Source organism: Lolium rigidum, chromosome 3 (assembly GCF_022539505.1).
Source record: "Lolium rigidum isolate FL_2022 chromosome 3, APGP_CSIRO_Lrig_0.1, whole genome shotgun sequence".
Taxonomy (NCBI): domain Eukaryota; kingdom Viridiplantae; phylum Streptophyta; class Magnoliopsida; order Poales; family Poaceae; genus Lolium; species Lolium rigidum.
In genome coordinates, this window is record NC_061510.1 from 251,933,988 (window position 1) to 251,947,209 (window position 13,222).

A 13,222-nucleotide genomic window follows, 5' to 3' on the forward strand; every position below is an offset into this window, starting at 1 on the left:
TAAGCAAATTACTGCCTTGTAGTATATATATTAATTGACCCATCAAGTAGGAGTAGGTCGGATAGAACACTGAAGTACGAGTATAGGACTACACATCAATAGGAGTAGCGGTTCACACTGGCGTAGACACACGACGACACCCACATCAGACGTACATACTGCGTACGTGCAACACATGAACACACGCAAGTTTTATTTCATCTTAGTGATTCAGAATCTTGCACACGTAGGAAACCCTTGATAGATCGATCGATCCATTTAGTTAACCCTGCATCACATGAAGAACAAATAGTCAGGAATCGGTCGAGAAAGAAAATAGAGGTGGCTAGCTAAGCATAAGCAATTACTGTAACTTACTTGTTGCAGTCGGTGGACATGCTGATGGGGAAGGGCACGCTGACGCCGCACTTGGCGGGCGCGCCGGCGACGACGCCGAGGTCGACGGACTTGACGCTGCCGGCGAGGCTCTTGAGGCAGCGGCACACCGCCTGGCGATCGGCGCTCGTGCGCGCCATCGCGTTGAGGCTCTTCATGCCGCTGCAGCACCCCTGCGAGAGCGTGGCCGACTTCCCCGTCGCGTACGGGATGCACGGCGCGAGCGACGATCCCACCTGGCCGCACGTCACCGCCGCCGACGCTTCCCCCGCCGCCATCAGCACCACCACAAACGCCGCCAGGGCCAGGAAGGCGGTGGCCTTGCTGCTAGCCGCCATCGATGATCTGACGAGATCGATCTCTCTGCGTTGCTAAGTGAGTGTACTGGCGTACGTTGGTGGAAGAGAGGGGTATAAATAGCAGGGAGGTGTGCATGGCGTGCATGATTGGACGATCAGTTTGTTGGCCGTCCACCTGTCCCTGGGAGGTCGTTGGCAGTTGGGATTTTGTACTTTTTAATTAAAGTGAGAGTTCGATCGTCATTGTCATCGTATTTCTCTAGGATCCTTTTGAATTTTCATCACTTTCAAGCTTAATATAAAAGACCCGCAATTCTACTGTGTGTTCTCGAAAAAAAAAATCCACTAGCTGTTAGAAAATCTGTATATGAGACCTTCTGCTCGATCCGGTCTTTGGTCTTAGGATGGAGTGAACAATCGGTAGCCATCCAATGCAGCAGCTTGAGGAAAAAGAATGGCTGGCCAGGCCAGTAATTAACTTCGCAGGAAAAACGCCATAGAGGCTTGATGGAGCCCTTTGGCTCCATTGAAAATGCCTAATTGGAGAGAACCAACCTGAGGTTGGGTGGTTAGGAGGGTGGTTGTACCCCCAGCCTACCAGGGTTCAAACCCCAGGTTTGACATCTGTGTGTCTCATAAAGGCGGAATATTCATTCAGTGGGAGGCGACGTTCCCGTCGACAGCGAGGCGCCTGTGGTGACTTCGTCAATTTCAAGATTCAATCCGCCGGCTCAGTCTTCCGGAGGTGCTCATAGGGGTAGGGTGTGTGTGTGCGTTAATAGGGGTGAGTGTATGCGCGTGTATGTGAGCATCTGCGTTTGTACTGTGTTTCTCAACAAAAAAAAAGCCTAATTGGTCACCGGCATCTGAACAAGATCACCTCAGATATGGCATAAGGAAACAACACAGGAGTAGGATTTGGGGAAGATAACTAGATGGTCAAGTGCCAGGTTTGTGCTGGCGACGTGAGATAGGATAAAATTCAGGAGGATTAGTAGGGATGACGCGCAAAGGATTAATGGCGCGGTTGGCTGCGTCCTTCGCTATTGTGCTTGGGCGAACGATTTCACCTTAGCACCATCATTTGCTATCGTAATTGTATGACATGACACTTCATATATGCAAGTGGAATCTTACTTAAAGGTCTACCTAACTAACTCGACCCAACTGTTCTTCACGGCAGACTACATCACAAGTAAGCCATAAACTAGCTGACATACTATGTGTGCACTAATTAACCGTGATCAGTACTTCAGTGAAGCTTCCTCAAATTATCGAAATTCCAGTGGTACCAGGTTGAAACTCAATTAATTGTACCGTAAAATATTGGCCATTGTTTGGTTCTAATTAAAAAGAAAATTTATGTCTACGAAAAGCTGAAATTATGCAAAGAAAAAAAAAATCTAGGGCGAGCTACGGTACCTGACGTTTGTTGCATATAGAATTGTACAGTTTCGTGATAAATAGTTTAATTAATCCCGCAGCTAGGACTATGGTATTGTAAAGCAGTTGTCGATACTCCCTCCGTCCCGGTTCACAGGGCTCACTTTGAAAAAATATTTGTCCCATATTAGTATCACTTCTAAGGCCTGCATGCAATTAATTAGGTGCAGTAACCCCCTCTAATTAAGAGTAGAAATAATTTGGTTCATGCGGTTGAGGTGGGAATCGAGACAAATTTGCATGCGGGGTTGGCTGCATGTGGATGGAAAACACCACTGGCCTATGCATGCATCTCTAATACAGGAGTGGCAGCTAATTGAGGAGTAATTAGAGGGGGTTACTTCTCCTAATTAAATGCATGCAGTGCTTGAGAGAGTTTTTAGCGTCCAATCAAAAAACGTCTTGATCCTGATGCAAAACGATTTGAGCCCTGTGAACCGAGACGGAGGGAGTACCTTTTCACTAGCGTAGCTAGCACGCCAAGTAGATATTTCATTAATCGGTAACAGTGCTATGAATTTGTTCGTTGTTAGGTCCTATGAATCGTGAGCATTCCCTACTGAATTAATCCATCTGCTAGGTGTGATATGGCACGCCGATTCTTCCCTGACGAGGCTAAGAGTTAGTAACGACTTCAATCAATTCCAACTGTATTTGTTAGCTCCTTTAATCGGGTCGAGCAACTAAGCTTGTCCTTTCGGTCCGAAGGAAATAGAAAGACTAAAAAAAAGTCACTAATGTAAGAAAATTCAGCTCGACACCCGGTGCATATACTCTCTCCACCCAAATAAATATATTTCAAATTGTTATAAATTCCCAATAATATTTTTTGGCATGTACATCTCAACAATCTACGTGCCTCATACAATTTCGTAAAAATGATGTTTTTATGTTTGACATAAAAAATATAAAATATATCTCACAAAACCTTTATTTTTAGCATCAAATTTTATCTTTTTTACACAGCCTAAACGATAAGTCAATTTTCATGAAAAAAAATTTGTGCGCATGTAGAATGTAAAGATATATATATTTTACCTATATATATATATATATGTGAAATTGTTTTTCGATTTTTTTTGATATTTTAAAATATATCAGAGATGCATTTCAACAATATGCCAGTATAATTTCCGCTCTAAAATTAGATTAGTTCTTGCCTTGTGTCCATGATGCATGTAAAATGCATACATAAACTTTGCACTTTATTGCAACATATTACCACATATTTGTATCTTATATAATGTTATTCACACGTTTTATGATGTTTTTGAGAATTTTCTAAACAATCCCCTCTCCTCCGGTTCTAATTTTGTTTGTCAGAAAACGCCTCTTTTTAGTGTTTTTAACTTTACAGTAGCTACGGGACTCGAAAAGAGCAAGGTAAGGGGCCACACTTCGGAATTTTTGAGACGAACAAGATGGGCTGAGGAGGGATGCCAGGAGGTCAACAAGCTGGGAAAGAGGGCATGTGGCGTGCCCAGCCCCTTAGGGCGCGCTACCAGGGTCTGTTCCCACCTCGAGCGTCCATTTCGCTTCAATCTTTGGTGAACCAACTTCTTTCGACCTAAAAACCACTATATATACGATCCATAGGGTTTCGTCGAGGCTAAGGCGACGGAGATCAAAAGCTCAGAAACAGAGAGTCAGCAGGCCAGTGGAGATCGGAGGGGGGAAACGCTGCCGGAATCGCCCTCGATGGACTCCACCCCCCTCCGGTGTGGGCATCATCATCATCTTCATCACCTTCATCACTACAGTAGAACCATCTTAATCTACCCTTTGTAATCTCTCGGCAAACATGGTATGTGAGGCAATATATTGTTTTCCCGTGATCTGTTGTATCTCTATGTTGATGTTTGTGTAGTGACTTATTCATGGCAATTGCGAGATAGTTTGTGATGGTTGCATATAAGTATGTTTATCTTCTATGATGATCTTTTGTACTGATATATGAGTGCACACATAAGTTGGGGGATACATAAGGTTGTCACCATTGCATGTTGATAGGATGAGTGACAGATGGAGCCTGACAGAAACCATGTCCCAATTCTTAGATGCATGTTGTATTAATTCATGGTTAATCAAATGGGAGGTATAACTATGGGGACCTTTAAACTTAGAGTGGTGGTTGGACTTTATGTCTTAATAATTCTCTTGTTTGCTCTTAACTGGCCTTGGGATTAATCACTAGGGGTGTATTTGCTCATATCCATGGCTACACCTATCTATGGCTCCTCTCTAGAAGAAACAATAAAAAGACTATCTTTGTGTTTCACTAATTATGACAATCACACAAATGAAGTAGCAATTTTCTAGAACACTTACTCCCTTGAGTTACTCCACTTCATCTCATTTTACTTTATTGCACTTTACTTTTCTTGCATTTGTTTTACTCTTGCATTTTATTTTCAGCACTTCTAGTTCTTAGTAGAAACCACTTCACACACACACACACACCTTATAATTCCTAGCTTTGCTTAAAGGGCCATATAAGTGGGTTATAGGGCTTTATAGAATAGTCATTTTACCTTTAGCTACTCGTGGGTTCGACACTCAAATACTTATCGAATTGTACTGCGGTGATCCCCTGCACTTGGGGGTTATCAAGATACTTTTCTAGCGCCTTTGCTGTGGAACAGAGCGCTAGAGTTCTATTCTTGCTGGCATTGCTAGTTTTAATTTTATTACCTTTTTATTCGAAAATAGAAAATACCAAAAATACTCCTGTTATGAGCACAAGTATGAATATCAATGACACTTTGTTTATGTACTTGAATGCTACTGAGATTGCTAAGAAACATAGAGAATTAGAAGAAGGTAAAGGATTATAATATTGCTTGAGACTTTTAAATTCGATTGCTAAGGATTTGCTTGACTACCATTATTATAAAAAGTGTTGCTCTAGACAAAATTATAGACACCTGAGTTTCAATGTAAATCCCATGAAGAATATGTTTTGCATCCTATCACAGGGGTGATTATGCTCATTTAGGGATGGAACAAGTCAAGCAATTTGTTGTTTCTATGGCAGCCTTTGAATTATACACCTTCGTTTGCAAACGTAAAACTTGCCCTCTAGCTTCCGAATCTAAAAATTTAATCTTTTCTATCCTTTATCATTGCATGAAAAAACACATAGATAATATATATGTTGTTGACTATAATAAGAGGGTCAAAGCTTCCCAAGAGAGCACTAAGATTTTGCAAGGAGAAGGTGATGAAAGCATAAGCTTGTGGATGTACATGCAGCCCCGGCCAAGAGGAAGACAAAGAAGAACAAAAGAATGAGGAAGAATGGAGTATATACCCATCTCTAACTCCCAACAATGGTAACACATAAAACACCCCTTCTTATAATATTGATGATGATTCTCCATGTGAAATAAGTTTGTCTAATTTATGGGAGGATCATGATGATTTAAAAGAAATAGATGATACCATAAGCTCATTAGATGATTTGTCTATGTGTGGTGATTCTATTCACAACTATTTTATTGAGTTTACTCTTGATACTTGCAAATATTATGAAAAAAGGAAGAGATAAGAGCCCTCTTTATGTATTCATATTATTTAAAATGCAAGCTACCGGTCATTATATGCATTGACTTCCATTTAGTTGTTGTTATTTATTCATATGTAAAATACCAATGCATAGGAAGAGGGTGGGACTTAAAATTTAATGGTTTCAAATCTTGTGGTGTGCTCCATATGCTTTCAAGTAACTTTTAATTTGAACACACCTTTATGTCCTTATTAAATTGTAATATATCTTTACTTATTATTACATAGCAATGAGTTTATAATTTTTAATAAAATAAAAAATAAAATATGGAAGAGTAAATGAGAAGGATGAGCAAAGAAGAAATTGGGGTCGACCTTGAGCATGTATTGTTAATGCCAATGGAATCATTGCAATGTCTATATCATTAGAGCTCTTCCTACAGTAAAACAAAATAAAAAGAGTGTTTCCTTTCTCTATATCTCTCTATCTTTATATATATATATATATATATATATATATATATATATATATATATATATATATATATATATATATATATATGTTAGCTTCTTGAATAAAATGGGTTTCCAATGATTCCCACGGTTTCCATCTTGGTAGAAATTATCATATCATTTGTTTGGAGAAATAACCATTTTGTAGCCATTGGAGTATCACGGAGATGAAAATATTTCTTTGTTTGAGATGCGTAACATGATATGATGAGGAAGCAGTACATGACAAGAAGTAGCAAAATCATAAGCTGGGGATGCCGATGCATACCCCTCTTCTTTCAAATATCTCAAGTAAATCATTTCAAACTCATGTTCAAGTTTTATCTTCATGATCACTTTAAATGTTTGCGAGGACCATATTTTTATTTATCTTTGATTGTTTTTGGTTTTTCATATGCATGCTAGATATAGCATGTAAGTTTTTTTATCTTACTCTCTGGATTCCAAATAAAGTACCAAGTTTTAACCTATTTGGATGATAAAAGTCGCAAATAAAATATGGAGTTGTTGATTCCCGCGCTGCACTTTTTAGGGCACGATTTTTCGGATTTTTTGGGTTACTCCTAAAATCTTGATAGATTCACGGTATCTGTAAATTTTCATATTATATACTCACAAAAATTTGCTAAAATTCCTGATATGTCTAAGTTGTATTTAAAATTCAGTTGTGCAGCAGCAAAATTTCTGGACAGATTCTGCCTTTCAATGTTAGATCCATTCTTTGTAGTATAAAATGATTTTTTACATGAAATTTTTTACATATTAGAATGAGTAGAACATTATATGATATTTGGTTCATAAAAATTTCGGTCTAAGAGTTTTTCTCAGAACAAGAAAAGGGTAAAAGAAAGAATAAAATATAAAGACAAAGCGTCCATTGTCTAATGGATAGGACAGAGGTCTTCTAAACCTTTGGTATAGGTTCAAATCCTATTGGACGCAATCTTATTTCTATCTATTCTTTAAATAACTATACTAAAAACTAAGAAAACTTTTTTGCACGATTCAAATTCTACTAACAAGAGTAGACATGCAAAATTTATATTATTTTATTTATGTATAAAAGAGCAACATGCATGATATCTTTTTAGCACTAATGTCACCCCATAGAAAAGAATATGAAGAAAGTTTTGTGTTGAAGTTTTTTCACAGGAAATGGAAGAACACCACACCAAGAGAAAGAGAGGGGATTTTGTGACTAGGTGTATACGTGAGCACCCTCTAGATGCCACACAATCTGCATTGAGATCCGGTTCTCGTCAATTGGATATGTTGCCCTGACGTTGTCTTATCCATCGCTAAGCGTACTTGACGTAGGTCCTACGTGATTTGAAAGTGCATCTGGCCCACTATTTGAATTCAAAAAAGTGGTTCCTACGTGATTTGGAAGTGTTGTTAGTGCTGATGTGGTTTGCTAACCCAACAATGATGGTAATAGTGGATTGCTAGATGTGACACGTGTCAACCAATGGATACGTGCTCACGTATACACCCGGTCACCAGGCTTCTTTTGCCAAGAGAAATCCAAGGATGGAGAAAACATAATCCTGGGGATGCCCAAGACATCCCACTAGACATATATCAAAACTCTCAATTTGCACAATTCTAAACTTTATTTTTTGAGCAACATAGAATGATTGCAAAAACTTGGAGCATCCTTTATTAGTTTTATGTCTAGTTTTTCTTTGAAATAAATATTACCATCATAAAAAATGCCTTGAATGATTATCAAAGAGATACTGAAGTAAATTATCTTATTATTAATTTTTTTAATGAAAATAATTTGCATGCTTATGTGGGAATTGATAAAAGAAAGTATGACACCTTTGCTATATTTAAGTGTGCACTTTAACCATAGCAAATACTTGTACATAGTTTCATAAATATTTAGGTAAGTGATATTATATGTTTACTATATTTGTGTTCTCCTCTCTATATTTGATGCAAATGAGATATCATTAAGGAACATTACTTATACTTGATTGAGAGATAGTATCTTCGAGTAAAAGTGAATCCCATTATGCTTGTTATTGCGGGCTTGGCACATGTTCAATGATAAATAATTATTATATTAAAGAATTAATGGGCTAAAACTATGAAGTGCCCGAGTAATAAACATATTCATATGTGTCTTTGAAATATGAAGGTTGATGTCTGTTTGTCAGTCCAGTGTTTTAAATGGTGAACCTCATCGTTGAAGCATATATAAGTCAGTTGATAGTATCTTTGGTTGACCAACCAACCTCTTGCTAGCCTTTGAACCATTGAGCCACCACTTACAAAGAAAATAAAAAATAGAAAAAGAGAAAAGAGAAAAAAATGAAAAAAGGAAGAGTAGGAAAAGACAAAAAAAAGAAAAAAAGAGGAAAAAAGAGAAGAAAGTTAGAACCCAATGAGTCGGCTATTTTTATATTAAGGGGGAAAAACCCTGCCACTCATAAGGTGAAAATCTAAGAAGCGAACACCTAACCCATTTGCATTCCACTTTATGGCCAACTAAAGATACTAGCTACTTACTCATGTATGATTCTTCTATGCGAGTTTGAGTGTTAAAAGACTGGAGGGATACGACATCCTCCCATTATTTGGTTTGCAATGCAAGCATGATGAATTTCTAGTCAACAATTGAAGGAATCAAAAGTCTCAAAAACCTTGCTTATGAATCAATCAAATGCGATGTTAGAACTCTATTTGTTGCTACTATCAATTAATCCCATCCAAGTAATGTTGCCATATATTATCTTTTTTACACCATGTATATATAGTAGCACACCAACATAGTGGATCTTTATGAGCACTTTGCTATTCCATTAATCAAGCTATGTTTTAGATATTTGCCATGTTATTATGTTAAATTTTTATGCATTCATAGATCAAAGTTCTTGTCAAAGAATTTCAGAAGCATTGAAATAAACTATAAAGTCCATATTAGCTTTATCACCTTTATGCTTGAACGAGCATAGGTTAAGCTTGGAAATGTTGATGCATGTAAAATGCATACATGAACTTTGCATTTGCATCTTATACTCCATCCGTTCCATGATATAAGGTGTATAGCTTTTCAGAAAAAAGCTCCAAAATATAAGGTGTATTGCATAGAACAACTCACTTGGTTATTTATTTGCGGTTTTGATTGCATTTTCTTAGCTCATGCAAACTCCTCTATTTTCTCAAAGTAACAATTCAGGGGTAATCTTGCCCAAAACTCGTGTAACTTGCCCTCAATGTGTGTTTTCTTAATTTCCGTGCCAAAAACTATACACCCTATATCTAGGAACGGAGGGAGTATAATGTTATTCCCATGTTTTACGATATTTTAGCGGATTTTCTAAACAATCCCCTGTCCTCCGGTTCTAATTCTGTTTGGCAGAAAATGCCTATTTTAAGTATTTTTGACTTCCCATTAGCTACGGGACTCGAAAAAAGGCAAGCTTAGGGGCCACGGGTCAGAATTTTTGAGACGAACAAGATAGGCTGAAGAGGGACACTAGGAGGTCAACAGGGTGGGAAAGAGGGACTGTGGTGCGCCCACCCCCTTAGGGCGCACCACCAGGGTCTGTTCCCACCTCGAGCATCCGTTTTGCCTCAATCTTTCACGAACCTACTTCTTTCGACCTAAAAACCACTATATAAACAACCTCCCCCGGGTTTCATTGGGGATATGGCAGTGGAGATCAAAAATAAATAAACAGAGAGTCAGCTGGCCGTCGCTGGTGGAGATCGGAGGGGGGAAATGCTACCGGAATCATCTCCGGTGGACTCCACCCCCCTTCGGTGTGGGTATCATCGGCATCTTCATCATCTTTGTCACCATCTACAGCAGCACCATTTTCATCTACCCCTTCTAATCTCTCGGCAAACATGATGTGTGAGGCAATATATTGTTTTCCCATGATCTAATGTATCTCTATGTTGATGTTGGAGTATTGACTTGTTCGTGGCAATTGAGAGATAGTTTGTGATGGTTGCATATAAGTATTTGTTATCTTCTATGATATCTTTTGTACTGATATCTTTTTACCACTAATGTCACCCCATAGAAAATAATATGAATACAATTTTGTGTTCAAGTTTTTTCATAGGAAATGGAAGAACACCACACCAAGAGCAATCCAAGAATGGTGAAAACCTTAATCTTGGGGATGCCCAAGGCAGCCACTGTACATGTATCAAAACTCTCAGTTTTCGCAATTCTAAACTGTGTTTTTTTTAGCAACATAGAATGATCGCAAAAACTTGGAGCGTCCTTTATTAATTTTATGTATATTTTTCTTTGAAATAAATATTACCATAATAAAAATGCCTTGAATGATTATCAAATAGATACTGAAGTAAATTATCTTATTCTTAAAATTCTTAATGCAAATAATTTGCATGCTTATGTGGGAATTGATAAAAGAAAGTATGACACCTTTGCTATATTTATGTGTGCACTTTAACCATAGCAAATACTTGTGCATAGTTTCATAAATATTTGGGGAAGTGATATTAGATGTTTACTATATTTTTTTTATCCTTGCTATATTTGATCCAAATGAGATATTATTAAGGAAGATTACTTATACTTGATTGAGAGATAGTAGCTTCAAATAAAAGTTCATCCCATTATGCTTGTTATTGCGGGCTTGGCACATGTTCAATGATGATTATCTCATGTGCCTTGAGTATCTTGCTAGATTTGCAAGTGCACGGTGACCTCGCTAGACACGTCAAGATCGGAGGACTGAAGCGTAGTTATATGTAGCTGTAGGTTTTCTGGTTTTGTGTGTGTTTCGCGAGGTGACATGGCTGGAGATAAAAAGGGAAGAAAACCAGTTTTAGCCAGGCCGATACTACCGGTACCTGTAGCGGTAGTACCGCTACCCCTATAGGTACCGCCTCACGGTACCGCTCTGAGTTCTGCGCTGGATTTGTCCCACAGAACAAGTTACGGTACCTCTGCAGTACCTGGAGCGGTAGTACCGCTCACGAGCGGTAGTACCGCCCACGGTACCGCTCAGTACCGTAACATGTTACGGCAGTACCGCTCCGAGTACCGCTCTCGGTACCGCTTTGGATCCGGTAAGGTTTGGACCCCATTGCGGTACCTCAAGCGGTACCACGGCGGTAGTACCGCTACTGTGTCCACGTGGACCAGATCGTGGGGATTCGAACTCGGAGCGGTAGTACCGCTTTCCAAAGCGGTAGTACCGCTTAGGCAAAAAGCTGGACATAACGGTTGGATTTGGAGGAGCCTATTTAAGGGCTCCTTCTTCCCCAATTCGTTTTTATCTCTTCCTCTCTCTCTCCTCCATTGTTGCTTGAGCTTAATCCTTGAGGATCTCCCCAACCATCCAACCAATCTTGCTCAAATTTTGAGGAGTGGTGGAGGAGACCTCGATCTATAGTTCTACCAAGAGAGATTTCACCAATACTTGCTATTCCTTAGTGGATCTTGGTGTTAGGGTTCCTATTGTGGGACATTGGAGGAAGTGCATCCATGGAGGCTAGCTTGGTGTTGTACTAGCTCCATGGATTGTTGGGAGCCTCCTTGTGGTGTGGAGCTCGCCCCAACCTTGTGAAGGAATCACCGCCTCGACCGGTGCCTTAGTGGAGAAGGGGAGCACCTTTGTGGAGCTCTCTCGAGGAAGAAGGTGAGGCCTTCCTTCGTGGTGTGGCCGTCTAGCCTCTTGTGTGAGGCTAGCACCTCCTCAACGCAGACGTACTCCCTTTTGTGGGAGGAACTGCGGGAAACAAACCTCGCCTCGTCTCCGCGCCCTCCGGTTGTCCCGCTCCTTACTCTTACTATCTTGTGATTGTTCCTTTGCTTGTTGCACTTGTTCTAGGATCATTGTAGGATCACCAACACCACTAAAGCAATCACCTTTATCTTCCGTTGCACTAAAATTGAAAAAGGCTAAAACTTGACGTAGCAACCATTCACCCCCCTCTTGTTCGCTACGATCCATTCAATTGGTATCTGAGCAAGGTTTTCTTGCTCGGACTTTACCGCCTAAGAAATGGCCGAACAAGATGCGGGTGTGGCGAATGGGTCACCTTCCCTTGTGCCACCCGCTCCATCATCTCCCGTCGATACCACAACGGCTACGTTGGATGACCTCAAGAAATTGGAGTCATCCATCGTTAACCAAATGAAGGCGATGATGATGGAGTTGGTTGCTCAAAAACCAAACCCTAGTGTTGATCCTCAAGCAAGTGCCGAGAACCCCCACCAAAAGCTACCCCTTTCCTCTTGTTGATTTTGTCGCGCAAGCGACAAAAGATCCACAAAAGGAAGGGCTTGGGGAGACCGGCACTTCAACAAAGGGGAAGGATGAGACACCGGTTGCGGAACGTCTAGGGGGTTATCATGAGGTGCCACCACCAAGTGATTACACCATAAACGTTCCAATACCTATGCCACATATCTTGTCGCATGGTTCACCCCCATTACTTGAGTCAAACAACTTTGAAAATTGGCAATTCTTTATGAAATCTCATGTGCGCAGCGCGTCTACCGAGCTTTGGCGCATCATTGAGGAAGGCTACTCACCACGAGATCCAAAGAAATTGACAAGAAGAGATGTGGTGGATGACCAACTCAACGCCACCGCCATCAACATGATTCACATGGCCGTCACGCCAAAGGACCGCGCTCATATCCGCTCGCTCAAGACCGCCAAGGAAGCATGGGATAAACTCGACAAGCTCTTCCTCGGAAATGCGAGCATCCAAAGCTCTCGTTTCGATGAAGTGAACAACATGGCCGACAATTTCGTCATGATTGAAGGAGAGACCCCGAAGAAATGTACCGGCGCCTCATCGCTCTTGCCGTACAAATGCAAGATCTTGGAGCAACGTTCGTGGATGACCATTGGATCAAGCGCAAGTTCTACAACGCTCTCCTCCCTTATGAGGAAGTGAAGTTGACGGCCATCCGCCAAAACGCCTCCTTCCGTGCTATGACATCCGATGAAGTTCTTAGCGAAGTCATCGCTTTGGACATCTCCAAGAAGAATGCGGAGGATCTTGTTGCTCGCGCCCACAACACACGCAAGCCCAACCTTGCATTGAAGATGAAGGTACATGAGGCTAGTGAAAGCGATGAG

The 13,222-nt window shown here is 40.3% G+C and overlaps 1 protein-coding gene and 1 non-coding gene across 2 annotated transcripts; one reads left to right on the forward strand and one right to left on the reverse strand.

Moving 5' to 3' along the window:
• LOC124699321 (probable non-specific lipid-transfer protein 3) lies at positions 1–751 on the reverse strand. The gene is made up of 2 exons (XM_047231642.1): positions 358–751; positions 1–268 (listed from the first exon to the last, which is right to left on the reverse strand). Exons 1-2 carry the CDS (start codon positions 711–713, stop codon positions 259–261), a joined length of 366 nt encoding a protein of 121 aa, XP_047087598.1. The 5' UTR covers positions 714–751; the 3' UTR covers positions 1–258.
• Positions 752–7,004: 6,253 nt separating this feature from the next.
• TRNAR-UCU lies at positions 7,005–7,076 on the forward strand. The gene has a single exon. It is a non-coding gene; the product is annotated as a tRNA-Arg (tRNA).
• The last annotated feature ends 6,146 nt before the right edge of the window (positions 7,077–13,222 follow it).

What these genes read in the sequence shown, in the direction of transcription:
- LOC124699321 (XM_047231642.1), bottom strand. Translation starts at nt 713, where the DNA reads ATGGCGGCTAGCAGCAAGGCCACCGCCTTCCTGGCCCTGGCGGCGTTT.